The sequence below is a fragment of the Pituophis catenifer genome, unplaced genomic scaffold, assembly GCF_029215685.1.
Source record: "Pituophis catenifer annectens isolate HBS135680 unplaced genomic scaffold, rPitCat1.0.hap2 SCAF_10, whole genome shotgun sequence".
Lineage (NCBI taxonomy): Eukaryota > Metazoa > Chordata > Lepidosauria > Squamata > Colubridae > Pituophis > Pituophis catenifer.
The window spans coordinates 24,846,858-24,867,630 of NW_027256890.1; the positions used below are offsets into that span (position 1 = coordinate 24,846,858).

Consider the following 20,773-nt stretch of genomic DNA (forward strand, 5'->3'; position numbering starts at 1 on the left):
CTTGCTTCTGAAGACAATTTTTTATCGCCCAAAACCACACCCTCTCGTGAGAGATTTACCCAGGAACACCGACATCCTTTGGGATTTAGATTTAGATCCCTCAACTTTTGCGCCAATTTAATCTTTAAAAGATAAAATGAAGGGACGCGGTGGCTCAGGGGCTAAGACGCTGAGCTTGTCTATCGAAAGGTCGGCAGTTCAGCGGTTCGAATCCCTAGTGCTGCCGCAGAACGGAGTGAGCTCCCGTGACTTGTCCCAGCTTCTGCCAACCTAGCAGTTCGAAAGCAGGTAAAAAAAAAATGCAAGTAGAAAAATAGGAACCACCTTTGGTGGGAAGGGAACAGCGTTTTCCGTGCGCCTTTGGCGTTGAGTCATGCCGGCCACATGACCACGGAGACGTCTTCGGACAGCGCTGGCTCTCCCGCTTTGAAACGGAGATGAGCACCGCCCCCTAGAGTCAGGAACGACTAGTCCATATGTGCAAGGGGAACCTTTTACCTTTACCTTAATCAGGTACCGGTCCACCCCAGGAGAAGCAATGCAAAACGAGGACCAGAATTGGTTTTGGCCACAAGGGGAGGTTACTGTTTTTTAAGAAGAAGCTACCTGGGGCTCTGTAGGAGTGGAGGAGGGCTGTGGCTCTTTAGATCAGGGGTCCCCAACCTCCCCACAACCCCCGGTCCGTGTCATGCCAGAAACCAGGTTGTGCAAACAACCGAAGCTCCATCTGGGATGAAGGCAGCACACAAATCCACATCCTCTCCTTCCCCAGAACTGGTCCCTGGTACCCAAAAAAATGGGGGGCCGCTGCTCTAGATAATTGTGAACTATAACTTCCAATCTGGCCATCTCTGAAGGATTTGGGGGGGGGGGTTGTCAGGGGATACCTTTGACCCTCGTGGCACAAATGTACCAGCATCACATCTTGTGCCTTTGCAGGATGCTTCCACAATAGAGGTTTTTAACATCCAATAATTGTAGTCTCTGCTTTTTGAACTGATGTACAAATAGGAAGCTGCCCCCAAAGAGCATTTTTTTGTGGGGTGGGTGGGTTTCAGGAGTGGGAAAGCAGTTACAGCCTTTTTTTTTTTCTTTTCCCTTCTTTTTTTTTTCTTTCCAGAAACTGTAAAACATTTTTCTTCCTGCTTTTTTTTTTTCCCCCGTCACCTCCGCCGTCCACCGGAAAACCCAGCTTGGCTACGAAGTGCTGAAATGATTCTTATCGTGGTGCTGTTGATTATATATGACGTGCTCTGGCTCTGTGGCTGCTTCTCCACGCTGTGTTTCTTGCGTGAATTGATTTCTTCCACCTCCCATCTTTTGTCTCGTTAAGCTTGCTTTTGTTTTGTTTTATGTCCCCCCCCCAAAATACCGAATGCAAAAAAAGAAAGGGAAGGAAGGAAGGAAGGAAGGAAGGAAGGAAGGAAGGAAAAAGAAAGAAGGTAGGAAGAAAAAGGGAAGGAAGGAAGAAAAGAAAGATGGAGGGAGGAAGGAAGGAAGAAAAAAGGGAAGGAAGGAAGGAAGAAAAAGATGGAGGGAGGAAGGAAGAAAAAGGAAAAGGAAGGAAGGAAGAAAAAGAAAGGGAAGGAAAGAAGAAAAAGGAAGGAAGGAAGAAAAAAGGGAAGGAAGAAAAAGGGAGGAAGGAAGGAAGGAAGAAAAGAAAGATGGAGGGAGGAAGGAAGGAAGAAAAAAGGGAAGGAAGGAAGAAAAGAAAGATGGAGAGAGGGAGGAAGAAAGAAAAAGAAAGGGAAGGAAGGAAGAAAAGGAGGAAGGAAGAAAAAGATGGAGGGAGGGAGGAAGAAAGAAAAAAGGGAAGGAAGAAAAAAGAGGGAGGAAGGAAAGAAAGAAAAAAAGGAAAAGATTTATTTTGGAAGGTGCATGGTGGTTGTAGCAACAGCGAAGGAGAGGCAAATTATTGTTCCAGGACAAAATGTTGAGAAAGGGGCTGGGGCGGGGGAAGATGGGTAGTAGCGCCCAGGATCTGTGGAGATTCTCAAGTCAGCCAGGTCACGCATGTCCCAAAGATGCTTCGGTTCTTCAGAACTGAAGAAGCTTCTTGGACGAGAAGCCAAACGTCTTCAAAACGAAGAAAGTTCAGTTACCTTTTGAAAAAAAAACCCTTTGGGACACTTGGCACCGAAGTTGCCAGCCTTTTGATGGTCGGGTTGGATTGAGTTGGAGGTAGTTTTACGAACCTACCCGGTGCAGTATTACTTTGGCTTTATTTAACAAACCTTGATTAAGCACGCCGTTCACTTGGGATGCAACGCGAAGCCAGATTTGAGTGCTCCGAATGGCTTTCCTTCGTTAGTCAATGTTTGTGAATCAGGACAATTGCGTCCAAGTTTATGAGCCCGAAGTTATGCTAGCTAGGGATTCTGGGAGCTGTAGTCCTTCGGAGGCGGAGTGGCCTGGCAAAGCCAGTTTTAAGTTTCATCATTCCGATTCATTCTGTTTTGAAAGCTTTAATCCAAGAGTCCCCCAGTCTTCCGACATCTTTTTCCACCTCTCATCTCTCTAGTGAGCACCATCCCAGATCTTTTTAGAACCACAGTCGGGAGGGACCTTGGAGGTCTTCTAGTCCAACCTCCTGCTTAGGCAGGAAACCCTACACCCCTTCAGACAAACGGTTATCTTCTTCAAAACTTCCAGTGTTGGAGCATTCACAACTTCTGGAGGCAAGCAGTTCCACTGATTAATTTTTCTCACTGTCAGGAAGTTTCTCCTTAGTTCTAAATTGCTTCTCTCCTTGATTCGTTTACGCCCGTTGCTTCTTGTCCTGCCCTCAGGGGCTTTGGAGAATAGCTTGACTCCCTCTTCTTTGGGGCAGCCCCTGAGAATATTTGAGATACTAATTCAATAATATCTGGATTGGTCTAAACCAGCTAAGCTTCTCGACTTGTAGTCCGCGAATTCCTGAGCCAGTGCGATGTCGTCACAGGGTCCACGAAGCCTTGGAAAAACCATTACGGTTGAAATCTTGAGTTAAGCCTTGGAGGTCCGTGGCCACAAAAGGGTATTTAAAGGGTGAAGAAAAGATTAAGGACCCCTGGTTCTAATCTCTTTTCCAAAAATGGGAAGCAATCAAAGGATGGCCAGCAATCTCTCAAATGCAGCACCTCTTCTTCCTAAGGGGGTTTCACATACCCCCACCCCCCAAAAAAAACGTCTGTATCAGTCCCACTCCCTCTATTGCCACAATGGATATTTATTAAATATAAGGCTGCCGAGAAGCGGACATTCCTATTTTAGCTATCATGACTAATAACGATGAGTAGATCCCCTCACTTGACTCATTAGTTTGCAATGAAGAAGAATCATAAATTCAGTAAATGAGTCATCCAGGAAACCTCGTTGTCCAGCTTTTTCTGGGATGGAAGGGGACCCCCTAAGCCAACTTTCTCTAACCTCGCAGGCACTTAGAGCTTGGCTGGGAATTTAATCCACTGACCAGATACCAAACCTGGGCACTCTCTCCGGAGCGAGACTCCAACTCTGGATGTTGAAATGCAAATTAAATTATTTAGTTTACTTTCTTGTCATTGTACCTCGTACAAGGAAATCAAAAGCTGTCTCCAGTGTACGTTATAACTATAAAAATAAAAACAATCCTTCGCATTCTATACAATTGGATTGAAAAGCCCCCGATACTGCATTAGTATTACACTATACATTAGAATTCAATATAGCTGGGATCCTAGAAGCTGTTTTTCAGCCTATTTGTCCTTGTTTTTATTGCCCTGTACCGTCTGCCAGATGGTAATAGTTCAAAAAAAAAGGGTGCCCAGGATGAGATGGATCTTTAAGGCTGTTTTGAACTTTCTTAAGGCAGCAGGAGCTATCAAGCTCTTCCAAAGAGGGGAGGGGGCAACCCATGATCCTCTGGGCAATGACGGTGACCCTCTGGAGCGCTGTCCTAGCTGCCACTGTGCAATTGGCAAACCATAAACAGGTGCAGTAAGTTAAAATGCTCCCTATGGTGCTGCGGTAGAAGGTTACCAGCTCTTTCCCATTCAGTTGTTTCCTGAGAAGTCTCAGGTAGTATAATAGAGCCTTGGTGGCGCAGCAGACTAAAGTGCTGTTAACTAGCACCAGCTGCCTGCAATTACTGCAAGTTCAAATCTCACCGGGCTCAAGGTTGACTCCGCCTTCCATCCTTCCGAGGTAGGTAAAATGAGGACCCGGATTGTGGGGGCAATAAGCTGACTTTGTATTAAAAAAAAAAAGAACACCGCTTAAGGGAGGCCGAAAGCCCTACTAAGCAGGTATATACAAAAGTATGAAGGCTATTGCTTAACACATTGTAAGCCACCCTGAGTCTCCGGAGAAGGGCGGCATCTAAATCGAACCAATAAATAAATAAATAAATCTCTGCTGGGGCCCTTTTGACCAGGGCTGCAATGTGAGCGCCTCAGTTCAAGTCCTCTTTTATAGGATAACACCCAGAAACTTAAAACTGGCCACTTGCTCCACTCGGTCTCCATTGATAAGCAAGGGCTGGACATCTGATCTATTCCTTCTCTAGTCCACTATAAGCTCCTTGGTCTTATTGGTGTTAAGGACCAAGTTATTGTCTCCACACCACGAAAGCCACTGGTTTTATTTTATTGGAAGGAGAGTCAGAACGATTTTTTCCCATTTCTCTTTTAAGGCCTCTGACTAAGCAAGATAGTAAAAGGCCAAGGCGCCTTTGTGCCGGCAGATCAGTTGATTCGGCTGTTATCTATGGAGATAACAGATTTTGACTCAACCTAGACTTCTTTTAAATCGGAGGCATCAATTAGACAGACATTGGACTTCTGGCCTGCAAAGGAACGGGTGTTCCTGCAATCGAAGGTTTCGTACGAAACCAAGACTGATTTTATCTACCAAGTTTGCAGGTCCTTGACACGCTCTGTAGTAACCTCCTACCGCAGTAACCTCTAGACTAGATGCGTCCAGTCTTATGAAAAGGAGGACTAGGGAAGACATGATAGCAATGTTCCAATATCTCAGGGGCTGCCCCAAAGAAGAGGGAGTGAAGCTATTCTCCAAAGCACCTGAGAGCAGGACAAGAAGCAATGGATGGAAACTCACCAAGGAGAGAAGCAACTTAGAACTAAGGAGAAATTTCCTGACAGTGAGAACAATTAACCAGTGGAACAACTTGCTACCAGAAGTTGTGAATGCTCCAACACTGGACGTTTTTAAGAAGATGTTGGACAACCATTTGTCTGAAATGGTGTAGAGTTTTCTGCCTTAGCAGGAGGTTGGACTAGAAGACCTCCAAGGTCCCTTCCAACTCTGTTATTCTATTCCCATCTGTACAGCCAACGTGTCAGAACTCGGCTGTGAGAATGCCACGACAACTTCACGAGATCTTTTGCAAGAATCTGAGCATTCTGGCCTGAGATTTTTTTTTCTTTTCTAATTCTTGGCAGAGCTGAAATTTTGCAATGAGGTAGTCCTCGGCTTATGACCACAATTGAGCCCCCCAAAATTTCTGTCGCTGAGGGAGACCGTTAAGTGAGTTTTGCCCTGTTTTACGAGCTTTCTTGTCCACTGTTGTTAAGGGAGCCACAGCAGTTGGTCAGCTAGTAACATGGCTGTTAAGTGAATCTAGCTTCCCCCTGTCGGCTTTGCTTGTCAGAAGGTCGCAAAGGGGGTCGCGTGACCCCCGCAACCGTCATAAATGTGAGTCAGTTGCCAAGTGTTTGAATTTTGATCAAAATGAGGGTGCTGAAATGATCGTGTGAAAAAATGGTCACGGGTCGCCTTTTTTTCCAGTGCCGTCGTAACTTCGAACAGTCACTCAGTGGACTGTTTGTAACTCGAGGACTACCCGTGCTGCAGAATTTTTGGTGAAAAATTTTGGCCTGGCAGTATTGCTGGAGCTTAATTTTGCGTTTCGGGAGGGCGGCCGGCGTGGCAGGCTTCAGAGCATCATTGCCCTCAGCCGATAAAACATCTATATTTCTGCTTATTAGATTGGCAGGTATTTAAGATCCCTCTGCTCCTCAAATCTTCTTTTTTTTAAAGTATGTGTTGGAAGAAATGTCTATCTGGGTTCAGTTCCAAGCGGGGGAAAAGACCACTGGATTCATGGAAGTTGCTTGGAAAGATTGAGGTTGAGGTCCTGGGCAGAAAAAGGGAAGAGATGCTGAGACTGCCTGGGTTTTATGCCCTCCGTTGGGCTTTTGAATTTGAGCTTGTTATTCTGATTGGTTGTCAGACTCCCACGGGGCCATGCAGGGCTAACTTTGTAGGTTGTCTGTGTCCCAGGCTTGGTTGAGCCTTGCTGGGTGATGATGTAATGAAAGGGGCTTTTGGCAATTCCTATTATGGCTCTGCCTGAAGGAGGTAGATCTTTGTTATGCAGAATAGACTGGCCCAGGCCTTAGTGGCCCATTGACAAAGGTGTGAGGGGGTGAGTTTCTGCCTCCCTTTCTGGGGAAATATTCTGCCCTTTTTAATATTTCCTAAAATATCTCATTTTCCTAGGAGAGGGGCGGTTGCTCACTTCCTACATATGGAGGTGGTGGGGGTTTCACTTAGGAGCTCCTTCCTTTCTTTCCTTTCCTTTCCTTTCCCTTCCTTCCTTCCTTCCTTCCTTTCTTTTTTCTCCATGCAAAACGTACTGGACTACTGGGAGAAACCCCAATCATTATCCCCCGCAGAAACCTCAATTTTGAAAAGCACAGCAGCCCTTTTAAAGAGAAAAAAAAGAGAGAGAGAGAAAGAAAGAAAAAAAAAGAGGAAAAAGAGAAAAGCTTTGGCCTGTTTGAAGATTGTGTGGCTGCTGAGAATAGAAAGGAACGGGGGTTTTTTTTTGATAAGCTTCTCTCGCGTGTCAAAAGCCTTTTGGGGGGGTTGTTCCCCCCCCCATGCATCTTTTAGGCCCAGATGTTTTCGACAAGACAAAAGGGTTTGGAAGCAAGGTGCTTTCGGCAGATAACCGAATTTACGTTTAAGAATGAGTTGCCTCCAGCGACTTGGGATGCGGCCTCACCTTTATCCTTTGCCTGGGCTTGTTCTGAGAGTTCAGTTCACAGGTGCCTTTCCAATTTTCAGGAGTCCCAACACTTCATGTTCAACTGCAAAGAGGAGGGAAGGTGTTGGGAAGGTTACGCTAGAAGTGCCTGCAACACGGTTGATCAAGCTGGAGCATGTTTTCAGTTGGCTTCCCGTTGGTCGGTGGTGCAGTTGGCCAGTCAGACGTTTATGATAGGTGGATTCAGGGGTGGGCTTCAAAAATTTTAGCAAGGGGTTCTCTGCCTGGTTGCTGGGTAGGTGTGGCCTAGCCGGCCTCCTGCACCACAGCAGGGGAGGGCATTTTTGCCCTCCCCAGGCTCCGGAGGTTTTCCTCGAGCCTCTGGGAGGGCAAAAACAGCCTCCCCAGGCTCCAGAGGCCCTCTGGAGGCCGGAAACGGGCCCATTTCCGTCCTTCCCAAACTTCCAGTAGGCCCGTTTTTCGCTCTCCCTGAGCCTCTGCCTGCGCCCTGCATCCAAAACAGGCCGCATGGGGACTCCTGGGAGGGGTGATTTGAGTCGCAAAAATTTCCTTTGCCTTTAGATCTAAAAGGCGGGGGGGGGGGGAAGCTTAACATAATCTTCCTTGTAACTGCTGGAGAACACAAGATTCCTTAAGAATGATACCCGATCGTAGAGAAATATTTGCAACTCGGGGTTGAACTCTTGAAGAGAGCAAACCGCATTCTCTTATAGCCCTGATGACATTGCCTACCTGGGTCATGAAACGTCTTAAAGAACAGCACCGAGCTCGGAAAGCAACCCCAGAATAGTATTTCTCGCGTCTGTCCCTGCACTTGTTTTAAGAAAACGGCCTGCCGGTTCGGAGTGCAGGCAGAATTCCCGTGTGACGTGTGGGTGAGTTTGGAAGAAAAATCCCCTGCCTAACCAAAGATGCATTCTCTTCCAGTGGGTGTGGGTGGGTCGATGCCTTCAGGAGCTGGCACACCGTGCCACAATGATAATCATTGCCCCCATCCAGGAAAATGAGCTTCCCTAAATTTAGTCCAGCTAAGTTTTTTGTTCGTTTTTTTTTTTTTTTTTTTTTTGCTTGGAACTTCAGTTGCCTTAATTCTACGTATTATAATAATCTAGTGCCTTCTAGATAGTTTAGGATTACGGCTGGGAATTCTGAAGGTTGCAGCTGGTGCCACGTCCGGAAATTGGACGTTCCCGCTTGGGAAATGGAATTTCTTGGCGTTCGTGAGAAAACAGATGCTTGGATTTGGGATCTGTTTGGCTCAATAGCAATAGCACTTAGACTTATATACCGCTTCACAATGCTTTTACAGCCCTCTCTAAGTGGTTTACAGAGTCAGCCTCTTGCCCCCCAACAATCTGGGTCTCTCATTTTACCCACCTCGGAAGGATGGAAGGCTGAGTCAACCTTGAGTTGGTCAGGATCGAACTCCTGGCAGTGGGCAGAGTTAGCCTGCAATACTGCATTCTAACAGGAAGGGGGGGAAGGAAGGAAGGGGAGGTGGTAGATTCTGAAGAGGTTTAAATAACAATAGCACTTAGACTTATATACCGCTTCACAGTGCTTTAGAGCCCTCTCTCAGCGCTTTACAGAGTCAGCCTATTTGCCCCCAACAATCTGGGTCCTCATTTTACCCACCTCGGAAGGACGGAAGGCTGAGTCAACCTTGAGCCTGGTGAGATCTGAACTGCTGGCAGTCAGCAGAAGTAGCCTGCAGTACTGCCTTGTAACCACTGCGCCACCACAGCTCTGTATCTCCAATACAGGTAGTCCTCAAGTTACGGCTGTAGTTAAAGCCTGGCAATTACGATTGTTAAGTCGTGACGGTTCATAAATCAGGGCACCAGGTGAGCAGACCCGATTTTACTACCTCCCCCCCGCGGTCGTTAAACGAGCATGTTAAGTGAACTCATTCACGATTGGCTTTTACTGCAAGAAACTTGGAGTAAATGATGGTTTCTGGCCAGCACATTGCAAATCGTGGTCGCTAGACCACGATATGCTGCAAATGGTCGTTAAGGGCTCCCAAAATGCAGTCATGTGACCTGGGGGGGTCAGGAACAACATCAGAAGTTCAAAACCAGATTATAAATAGCTTTTTTTGGGCGCGGGGGGCTTGTCATAACTTTGAACAGTTGGAAGTTGGGGGGGGAATCAGCTGGGGGGGATCAGCTGTGCCGCGTGATTGGTATGAGCTACAAAGCAAGAAAGGACAGGCTAGAGCGGGGGGGGGGGGAGAAACTGATCATCGGAACTACCGGTTCGCGCGAACCTATCCAAACCGGCTGAATACCACCTCTGACCTGTATGGATTGCTCAGTTCTTTCCTGGCCTTTCCTTGGTGATGTTGGACATGAATTGGGCAAGTAAAACAGGTGTTTTAGCTGTCTTCTTCCCCTTCCCCACCCCAGTTCACCTGGTCAGTTATCCTCCTGGATTGTAGCTGGAAGAAACCGAACAGTTACTCCTCGACGTACGACCACAATTGAGGCCAGAATTTTTGTAGCTCAGCGGGACGGCTGTTCAGCGAATTTTTGCCCCATTTTACAACCTTCCTTGCCACGGTTGTTAAGGGAATCTTGTCTTCCCCGTTGGCTCGGCTTGTCAAAGGTCACCAAAGGGGATCGCGTGATTCCCCCCCGCCCCCCCAGGGGGACACTGCGACCGTCGTAAATATGACTCAGTTTCCAAAGATCTGAATTTTGATCACAGGGATGCTGCAACGGTCATAAGAGTGAAAAACAGCCGTAAGTCACTTTTTTTTCCAGTGCCGTTGTAACTTCGAACATTCACTAAAGGAACCGTTGTAAGTCGAGGACTATCTATAGTAAATAAACGAGAGCAAACCCCACTCCCTTCCAGCACTGATGGTGTTAAATAGTTTGGTAATGAAACACTTGCAAGCAGGAAGCTTTGAACTTTTGAACGTTGAACTGTTGTAATGACATATTTGCCTTAGAAGTAGCACAAGCTACCGTGTTTCCCCGAAAATAAGACCCTGTCTTATATTTTTTTTGATCCCTGAAATAAGCGCTTGGCCTTATTGCCATGCGCTCAAAAGCCCGATTGGGCTTATTATCAGGGGAATGTCTTATTTTGGGGAAAATGGGGTAGATCAGGTAGAATTAAGCGTGATCCCAAATAGCTGTAGAAATAAGATGTATTGCAAGGGGGGAAACTCAGGTTGTATCATTCCTACAACATCTGACCGAGCACCCGACGACCTTCTACAGTTTGTTTGAGGCAGTTTATTTGCATTTGGGGCAAGGTGGGGTGGCTGCTTCCGTTCACCTGTCCCCCCAGCATGATCTGTTCTTTTTGCCTTTCTCTCTTTGGCTGACTTCGGCTGTCTTCCTCCCGTGAAATTAAATGTTGATCACTTTTTTATTTTATTTTTTTACGTTGATGTGAATCGCAGCCTCCCTACCGACCTTCCTGTCCGTCAGTCGGCGGTCTTATGCATGCGTGCAGCATTTGGTAGGGTAGAATCGTGGCTTTCGTTTCGTGGCGAGCATGTTGCCTGCTTGATTGTGGCATTTGTCGCCGATCCTGTGTGCGTCTCTCTCTCTCTCTCTCTCTCTCTCTCTCTCTCTCTCTCTCTCTCTCTCTCTCTGTCCCTCCCCGTTTAAATCGGAGAGTCTTCCTTGGCACAATTCAGTTTGCCGGATGCAGTTCCCTGCTCCTTTCCTTCTTCTCTCCCATCAGCCGGAGTTTATTTAACACATTCCGGGAATCAGAGGGAAGCCAACTCTGCTCTCCCCAAAGACCAACAACAGGAAGTCTTAGAAGGACCAAAACCAGGAAGCGTCCAAGGAACCAAGGAAGCTTCAAGGATGGAGACCATTTCGGTGGCATCTCCTCGCCAAATGGAATTGCCCTTTTCAGTTGGATCCAAAATTCGTAGCCGCGGCCCCATCGTGGAAGCAACTTCTCTGCGAGAAAGTGAGTTCACAGGAGCTAGTCCCCTGGATGGTAAGACTGATCAGAATGGATGCCAGCCCGAAGAAGAACGAGGGTCAAAAGGGCACTCCACATTTGCACTGTTGGCCAGCTCGGAAGACGAATGCGAGAAGGTTCCTTCTGAGATTCTCCGTTCACATTCCATCCCGTCTCCCGGCATCACCGTGGAGCCACCCGTGGAAAAAGATTCCCCGGAGTCTCCATTTGAAGTCATTGCTGACAAGCTGGAATTTGATAAGGAATTCAAAGAGGTCCCGACCAGCAACTCCAAGGACATTGGGAGCAACTGGGTGATCCACAGCGAAAGGGAGCTGTTGACCGACATTCCAGAAGATAGCGTTTGCGAGTTCCAGATAAAGCCCCGTAGCAGCGGACGGCTTCCCTCAGGACCGGGGCTCTCCCGCCAGTCTTCAGGCACGACGGCGGCACTGGAGGAAGTCTCCAAATGTGTCCGTGAACTGCACAGCTTCAACAACGAGCTGCTTAACTGGGACTTGATTCCCGGTAAGGATCTGGAAGACAAGACGGATGACTTTATCGACACGGGCTTTAAGGCCTCATCTGCCGAAATCAGTGGCAGTATTCCAGAAACTGTGGTGAGCCCTAGCGATGTGGAAACCAGCAAGGCGTCCGTGCCTCACCACCCTGTCACGATCAGGCTCCACCCAAAAGGCAAGCCGTCTCCAAAAGTAGACAAGAATCAAGCCACGGTGGTTGGCCAAGCTGTAACTGCGGTGAAAAGCGCTCCTCCGGAAGTCTTCCAGGTGACAGCCGAGCTGTCTTGGCCCAATCCATGCTTGCCTGAAACGGCCGACGCGGATAGCTCTGGAGAATCTGATGACACAGTCATCGAAGATGTTCCAGCTGACCTGACATTCCCGAATAAGGTGGCGGCTGTGAATTGCCAGGGGTTCTCGAAACTCACCGGCTCTTCGGAAGCTGAAATTGAATATATAGATGAGGAGGACGAAGAGGCATCTGATGAGCTTCAGGAAGACCAGATGGTTCCCCAGTCCTTGGAAAGCCGTTGGCGATTCGCCGATGAGTTCAAAGCAATCCAGGCTGTGGAGAGATCGCCTCCTGCACCTCAGCCCTCCAGGGAACCTGGTCTAAGCGCACCTTCTAAAGCCAAGCAGGTGTTCGACGCTGGAGAACTGGAGGTGCCAAGGAAGACCCCCAAGGCCGAAGACCCTTTGAGAAAGATCACCTTGGACAGCGTCAAAGAGGTGGTGTGCCCTGACGGGCTGGGCAGTGAGAGTTTTATGGACTTCATGAAGGAGTGCTTAAAATCCAAGGGGGCCGAATCGCCCGAAGATCCGGTGGAGATGTTCTCGGAGGCAGAGCTGAAGGCCGCACGTTCCCAAGGGGCCTGGCCCTACTTTCAGCAGCCGCCCCAAGTCAAGCAAGATTTCGAACACGAGCACGTCACCATCACAGCCCTCAAAGAAGTGGGGAGGAAAGCCGAGATGGAGAGATCCCCGCTCTTCTCTCCCCCCAGAGGGAGGCATTCTGGACAGGACTGTGCGTTCCCGCCTGACGCTCCAGCATCTGCTCCAAAGTCAGCCTTGGAGAAGAGGCCCCTCTGTCTTGAGCAGGCCGTCGATGTGATGCTGGTTCCCACCAGCGTCAGTCTTGGGAAAACGTCTCATCCGCTTCCTCCCGAGCCGCCGTCCGTACTACACGCCATGACAAAATTACTGGCTGAATTCTCAGGTAACCACACGAGAAGGTAATGCTGTGGCTTGCATGTGGCTCCCTGCATATAATGGTGGATATTGTGTTCTTTATTTCCACTGGGGTGACAGTGGATACTTGGATAAGCTTACTTTTTACCTCCTTATTTGTAAAATCCCACATCATCATCATCATCAGCATTCCCATGAAGTTCCGCTCTATTTGTCTGGTTAATTTTACGGTTTTCAAAGACGTTTTTGATCGGGAAGACCAAATATATATATATATATATATATATATATATATATATATATATATATATATATATATATATATATATATATATATATATATATATCCTTTTGCTTTCTAAAAACACTATCCCATTTATCCATTTAAAACTTTCTCACATCACAGTCTCGTTAATGTTTTGGCTTTTAAATTGAAATTCTTGTAAGATAGTAGGGTTTCCCACTCCCCCCCCCCTTCTACTTAATTCCAAAATGAAGGTAACTTACTGAGTATCTTTCGGAATATCTCTCTTAAGTTGTAAATTAGTTGTATGCAAAAGTGTTTAAGAAAGTGAGGTTTCTGTAGGTCGTATCCATAAAGGCTACATAACGATTTTTTGGGGGCACGTTGGTGTTTCCTTGGCTCTTGTCTGTTGCAAGACCAGATGCACATGTGAAGATCCAATTAAACGGATTTATTGCTGAAAGCTTATGTGCAAGAATCTTCTCAACTGACAATCAGCAGTGGCTTGGAATTAGATAAGGCTCAACAGAATGTTCTGACCCAGGCTCCCTTAAAAAGCAGGAAGCAGAGTCTTGGTCCCGGCAAAACCTCTTTTTATTTACACGACTGTGAATTCCTTTCATTCACAGTCAGCAAGGCCTGTCCAAACAGTTTTTCAAAGGAATATTTATCAACACCGACCTTATCTCGCTTGGAAGGCTGCCAGGTAATTAGTTTCCAAATGCAGTACAAGGCCAAACTTGGCACAGAGTCTCTCAGTGTCACGGAATGAAGGAATTGTTTCCTTCAAAAGCCCCCTCCCCGTTCGCTTCTCTTTTGTTTCCTATGGGAGGGGACAATCACCTCCAAGGTGTGGCTTTACTCCTGAGTCGACCCTGCTTTCTGAGTTGTTCTTGTCTTCTGGCAGCTCTGCGCATGCACACAGTGGGAACAGGGTCCATCTGTTCCTCTGCCTCACTGCTGTCTTATCTCCCTCTCTGCCTCCGACGCAGAGCCCTCATCCGAGCTTTCCCCAGCTCCCCCAGGACTGGCCCATGTTCCTCCCCAACCTCCTCATTGTCCGACTCTGCTGCCAGCTCCACTGGCCGCCCGCGGGCCGCAACACAGAATACAAGGGAGGTTGGACTTAGTCCGCTTATGGCTATGTAGGGATTCTAAGCCGATTCCTCTTTTGACTCCACCTCCAGTTTCTGCCATTCCTCCTCCAGCTCCCAAACTGTTCAATGCACAATGGAGTGCAAAAACCCTCAATTCTTGAGATCTTCTCGAAAGGACTACCTATCCAGGGTTCAAGAAGGGCGATCTCCTGATCTCTTCCTTCTCCAGAGAGAGAATTTCATCAGCCCGGCTGCTAATTTTTACCACGATGCTTTTCCCCCACTCGTGAAACGCTCACTGAGACATCTAAACTGCGTAGACCCTCACCCAAGACCAGTCACTAAGTTAGAGCTTTCTAGACGAGAACTACAGGTAATCCTCAACTTACGACCAGTTGCTTTGGTGACTGTTATAATGGACCCCGCCAAAAGCGAGTTACAACCTGATTTCGAAGTTTATGATGGCTCCACCCACCCACCCATTTTGATGCTTTTTGTCAGTTTCTGGCGTCGCTTTGTTTTTCCAGTAAAAAAATGCCCATTAGGTAAAATTGATTCGCTTAATATCGTGTTCGCTTAAAGACTGCAATGACTTACAACCGTAATTCTGGGCCAACAATGGCCGTAAGTCGAGGACTACCTGCAAATGTATGATGGAATACTCCTCCATAACTATTGCCAGTGAATTCGCAGCTTTTGTTTGTTTGTTTGTTTCTTTTAATCCAGTGAATATTTCTGATAATGAAGGAAATTCAAAGCAGTTGGTTGTGAAGGTAATTAGTTAGCTATTTAGGATGGGGGGGGGCAGTGCGTCTTCCAATACTTGAGGGGCTGTCACAGAGAATAGGGGGACGACTTACTTTCCAAAGCACCTGAGAACAGGACAAGAAGTAATGGGTGGAAGTTCATTAAAGAGAGAAGCAACCTAGAACTAAGGAGAAATTTCCTGACAGTGAGAACAATCAATCAATGGAACAACTTGCCTCCAGAAGGTGTGAATGCTCCAACACTGGAAGTTTTTAAGAAGAGGTTGGACAACCATTTGTCTGCAATGGGATAAAGACTACCTTGAGCAGGGGGTTAAGAGTAGAGGACCTCCAAGGTCCCTTCCGACACTGTTCTTCTGCTATTCTTTTTTCCTTCCTTCCTTCCTTCCTTCCTTCCTTCCTTCCTCATCACTGGAGGTTTTCAAGAAGAGACTGGACAATTTGTCTGAAATGGTATAAGGACTCCTGCCTTAAGCAAGGGGTTGGACTAGAAGACCTCTAAGATCCCTTTCAACACTGTTTTTATGTTCTTCTGTGATTCTTTTTTCCTTCCTTCCTTCCTTCCTTCCTTCCTTCCTTCCTTCCTTCCTTCCTTCCTTCCTTCCCTCCCTATTTCCTCTCTTCCCCTCCCTTTTTCCTTCCTTCCTCCCTTCCCTCCCTTTTCTTTTCTTCTTTCCTTCCTTCCTTCTTTCCTTCCCTCCCTCCCTTTTTATTTCCCTCCCTCCCTTTTTCCTTTCTCCCTCCCTCCCTTTTTTCTTTCTTTCCTTCTTTCCTCCCTTCTTTCCTTTCTTCCTTCTTTCCCTCCATCCCTTTTTATTTCCTTCCTTCCCTCCCTTTTTTCTTTCCTTTTTTTCCCTTCCTTCCTTCCTTCCTTTCTTCCTCATCACTGGAGGTTTTCAAGAAGAGACTGGACAGCCGTTTGTCTGAAATGGTATAAAGACTCTGCCTTGAGCAGGGGGTTAGACTAGAAGACCTCCAAGGTTCCTTTCAACACTCATGTTCTTCTTCTATTCTTTTTTCCTTCCTTCCTTCCTTCCTTCCTTCCTTCCTTCCTTCCTTCCTTCCTTCCTTCCTTCCTTCCTTCCTTCCTTCCTTCACTGGAGGTTCTCAAGAAAAGATCGGACATCCCTTTGTCTGAAACGGTATAAGGACTCCTGCCTTAAGCAAGGGGTTGGGCTAGATGACCTCCAGGGTGTCCCTTCCAGCCCTACAATTATATGTTCTGTTTGGAGGGTGGGTGGGTGGGTGGGGAAGAGCCATTGTGGGATTTCGCATAACTGAAGTCAAAAGCGTGTGAGAAAGACAGTGGGGAGGGGGAGGTACCACGGCTTCCTAACCCTTGGAGCTAAACGGTATGCAAAAAAAAAAAAAATCTGGAAAAACTGGAATTTTGTGTCTTGTGTGTGTGTTTTCCCACCAAGCATCCCGAGGATCTGCCGTACATTTGTAGTTTAGACCAGAATGGTATAAAAGATAAAAGAGATGTTTTTTTGATTTCCAGAAGAAAACGTTGGGGGGGGGGCGCGGTGTCTGCGAGCTCAATTTTGGGAGATTACATCTTTAAGGAGAGATAGAGGAGGATGACACCCCCCTCTTCCCTCTCCTTTTTAAGTCAGAGAGTCTCCCCCCCCCCCCAAAAAAAGGATGGGCTTTTATAAACTTTTATTCTTGGCCAGCTGCCCCGTGGCCCATGGACCCCTCAAGGGGGAGTGGATTTCCCCCACCCACTCAAACAGAGGAAGCCTTGTGTTGAGTTGTAAATGCTTCTTCTGTGCTGGATTCTTTTGGGCGGCGGTGCGGTGGAGGGGGCTTGTCTGGGGTCTAGCCCCACATGCTTTTCTGTCTGCAAAGCCTCAGCTTTTATTCTCCAGATCTGCGGCTTAGATAGGGACGCAGTGGCTCAGACACGGAACTTGTCGATCGAAAGGACGGCAGTTCTGCGGTTCGAATCCCAGCACAGCGGAATGGGGTGAGCTCCCATGATTTGTCCCAGCTTCTGCCAACCTAGCAGTTCGAAAGCAGGTAAAAAATGCAAGTAGAAAAATAGGGATCACCTTTGGTGGGAAGGGAACAGTGTCCTGTGCGCCTTTGGCGTTGAGTCATGCCGGCCACATGACCACGGGGACATCTTCGGACAGCGCTGGCTCTTTGGCTTTGAAATGGAGATGAACACCGCCCCCTAGAGTCAGGAACGACTAGCACATATGTGCCAGGGGAACCTTACCTATGGCTTAGATGGGCACCCCAGCATTCAATAACACACAATACAGGTTAGCCCTCGACTTACGACTCACATTTCCGTTGTTTTTAAGTTGAGTTTTTGTCCCCATCGTACGACGTTCCCTTGCCTCCAGTTGTTAAGTAAACCACTGCAGGTGTTAAGTGAGTCGCACCGTCGTTAAGCGAGTCTGGCTTCCCCCATTGGCCTTGCTGGTCAGAAGGTCCAGCAAAAGGGGAAATCGCGTGACTCCCCGGGACTCGTCATAAATACGAGTCAGTGGCCAAGTGTCTGAATTTTTTGATCACCTGACCACGGGGATACCGCAACGGTCATAAGTGTGGAAAAAACGGTCCTCGGTCGCTTTCTTCAGTGCCGTTGTAACTTCAAATGGTCACTAAACGAACTGTTGTAAGTCGAGGACTAGCTGTATAGTAAACTGGGAGAATTTTGAAATATAGGGGAGAAGGTGGTTGCTGGCTAAATAAATATATAAAAATGTCGAAAGGCATCTCCACCCACAGAGCAGCCTTCTACCTCAATTAAATCTGCTCTTTGGGGGAATATAAATTGCATTAATGTCTGATCTGTATTTTCCACATCAAAACGTACAGCTTGCTATCTGAATTAAGTAGGAATACTCAAATTACCAGGCCTGCAGTATAAAGCTGCTAAGCCCTTAAAATCACCCACCTTTTCGGTTTTTGGAAAAGCAGAAGAAAAAAAGGAAGATCAGGCTAGGACAAAACAAAAGCTTTTTTTTTTTTTTATTGTTTGGCATTTGAAACTCCTCCTCCTCTCCACAGCGTTATCCAAAATTTTAAGAAACAAGGGATGTTTGCTTCCTAACCTTTCCTCTCCTTAATAAAGAGCTGAAATGCAGAATTTTTAGTTCAAAGGTAAATTGTGATGCAAACTTTATAAAACTCTTGTCAACAATCAAGTTGAAATCGGGGTGGATTTCATTTAAATCAAGTCGATTTAAATTGAGTCGATTTAAATCACGATTTAAATACTAGTAAAATGGCTTGATTTAAATCGACTCGATTTAAATCATCATTTTTAAAGAGCAACTGTCATCTCTTGTCCCGCAGGAGCTCCTCCTCTGACCTGCGGTTGACTCACCGACAGCCCCAATATTGCAGAATTTAATAGTAATGAGTTGGAAGGGACCTTGGAGGTCATCTAGTCCAACCCCCTGCTCACACAGGAGACCCGTACCAGGGATTCGAACCGCAGCCTCATGCTACGTAACTAAGCTCCATTTCATGCCGAATAAAATCAATTATTTATATTATCTTACATAGAAAACTTACCTTTACATGGATTTTTTTACTCCAAAAGCATTTGATTAAAATAAATTTGATTTAAATTCAAAAAAAACGATTTATTTTTTTTAAATCCAATTTTCTTTTTATTTTTTAAATCATCGATTTTTTATCCACCCTGGTTGAAATCTACAAAAGCTTCCTTTTTTTTTTAAAGAAAATCTTGTCTCACTTAATAATGGCTTCGCCTATTCTCCACAAAAGAATATTCTGGAAACAAGAATTATTTTTGTATTTTTTTTTTTTTTTATTACAAATATAACTGGTGCTCCGTTTTCAGAAACTCCCATCCTGAGGAGGAGAATGGGAAGAAGATTTAAGAAGGTTTTACTCCATCATAAAAAAAAAATCTTTTTAAAGCTTCTGTGTTGCTTCTCAGCAATCTTAATGAATTGGGGGATTGCAATTCCCAATTGTTGTGACTAGAGGCTGGTTTTATGCAGCTATGACTACAAATCTATGTCAATCACCTTTCTTTTTCTTTAAATGAAGATTTTCTATTCCGTTTTTGTATCTTGAAACCGATTCGGGGGAAACGTTCCCTTTAGTTTAAAACGAGAATCCTAAAGCATCATTCGAAGGCTGCAAAACAGCCCAATTGTAAATAACAGGGAGCCTTTGACTTACCACAAATGAGGTCAACATTTCAGTTGCTAAGTGAAGCATTCGTTAAGTGAGCTTCTTTGCCCCATCTTACGACCTTCCTTGCCCCCGTTGCTAAGCGAATCGCAGCAGTTGTCAAGTCAGTTGCATGGTGGTTAAATCAGTCCGGCTTCCCCTGTTGACATGGCTTGTCAGAAGGTCCCCAGATCACGTGATCACGTGATACCCTTCTCCCCCTCCCGGGACACTGCAACCCGTCATAAATATGAACCATCTGCCCCACCGTCTGAAATTTTAAATCACGTGACCCTGGGATAATGGTCGTAAGTGTGAAAAACGGTCCTAGGTCACTTTTTTTTCCAGGGCCGTTGTAACTTCGAACGGTCACTAAGTGAACTGTGGTTAAGTCGAGGACTCCCCGTAGTTGTTATTTGTTTTTGTATGTTTATATTTTCAAATTTAGACACTGCCCATCCGGCTGGACAGTCTATAGAGGTACAGGTTTCCCCTGCAGAGCTGACGCACTCAATTTTACGGTGGATAGCAATAGCACTTAGACTTATATACCGCTTCACGGTGTTTTACATCCCTCTCTAAGCGGTCTACAGAGTCAGCCTCTTGCCCCCCAACAATCTGGGTCCTCATTTTTACCCACCTCGGAAGGACAGAAGGCTGGGTCAACCTGGAGCCGGTCAGAATCGAACTGCTGGCAGTGGGCAGAATTAGCCTGCAATACTGCATTCTAACCACTGGGAGGGGAAGGAAGGAAGGACAATAGCAATATCACTTAGACTTATATACCGCTTCACAGTGCTTTACAGCCTTCTCTAAGTGGTTTACAGAGTCAGCCTCTTGCCCCCAACAATCTGGGTCCTCATTTTACCCACGTCGGAAGGATGGAAGGCTGAGTCAACCTTGAGCCGGTCAGGATCGAACTCCTGGCAGTGGGCAGAGTTAGCCTGCAATTCTGCCTTCTAACAGGAAGGAAGGAAGGAAGGTAGCAGTAGCACTTAGACTTATATATTGCTTCACAGTGCCTTTCCAGCCCTCTCTAAGCAATTTACAGAGTCAGCCTCTTGCTCCCCAACAATCTGGGTCCTCATTTTATCCACCTGGGAAGGATGGAAGGCTGAGTCAACCTTGAGCCCGGTGAGAATCGAACTGCCAAATTGCAGGCAGCCGGCAGTCAGCAGAAATAGCCTGCACTACCACACTCCAACCACTGCGCCACTGGGGCTCTCCGCTGACGGCCGGTGTCTCCTCTTTCTCCCCAGTGCGAGATCTGGTTTTCTGGAGGGATGTCAAGAAGACCGCCGCCGTCTTCAGCACCACCCTGATCCTGCTGCTCTCCCTGGCCGCCTTTAGCGTCATCAGCGTCGTCTCGTACCTCATCCTGGCCCTGCTGTCTGTCACCATCTGCTTCCGGGTCTACAAGTCCGTCATCCAAGCTGTGCAAAAATCCGAAGAAGGCCATCCCTTCAAGTGAGCGGGCTTTTTGGGGGTCCGCTTTGGGTCTTCTGCCCTCAGTTGTCCCTTCTGTGAAATGGGCAGATCGCCACCGAGTGGTTTCGGATCCCCAGGGGCCCTCTGAGTCCCAGACAAGAGCATATTAAATGTGTATTTATGGGCACGGCCGGGTGGGTTCTACTTAACTTTACTACCGGTTCACATCGTCCCTGCGCACGAGCGCTCGCATGCCCGCATGCTCTTCTGCGCATATGCAGAAGCTTCTACGCATGCACAGATCACCTACGATGACGTCCGGCTCAGTGGTTGGAGGCTCCCACCGGTTTTATTACCGGTTCTTGCGAACCGGTCCAAACCGGTAGCAACCCACCACTGGGCACAGTAAACAATAGTTGTGCGGTGTATCTCGACCACTG

At 46.9% G+C, this 20,773-nt stretch overlaps 1 protein-coding gene across 3 annotated transcripts in view; it reads left to right on the forward strand.

Moving 5' to 3' along the window:
• RTN3 (reticulon 3) overlaps window positions 1-20,773 on the forward strand; it is a 51,332-nt gene that overhangs the window by 22,180 nt on the left and 8,379 nt on the right. For 2 of the 3 annotated variants that reach the window (XM_070951635.1, XM_070951636.1), the window contains one exon: window positions 20,165-20,372. In XM_070951635.1, coding sequence (XP_070807736.1) covers window positions 20,165-20,372 — 208 coding nt within the window. Of the gene's footprint in view, window positions 1-10,693; window positions 12,662-20,164; window positions 20,373-20,773 lie in introns of all 3 variants that reach the window. The other variant, XM_070951634.1, reaches the window with a different exon arrangement.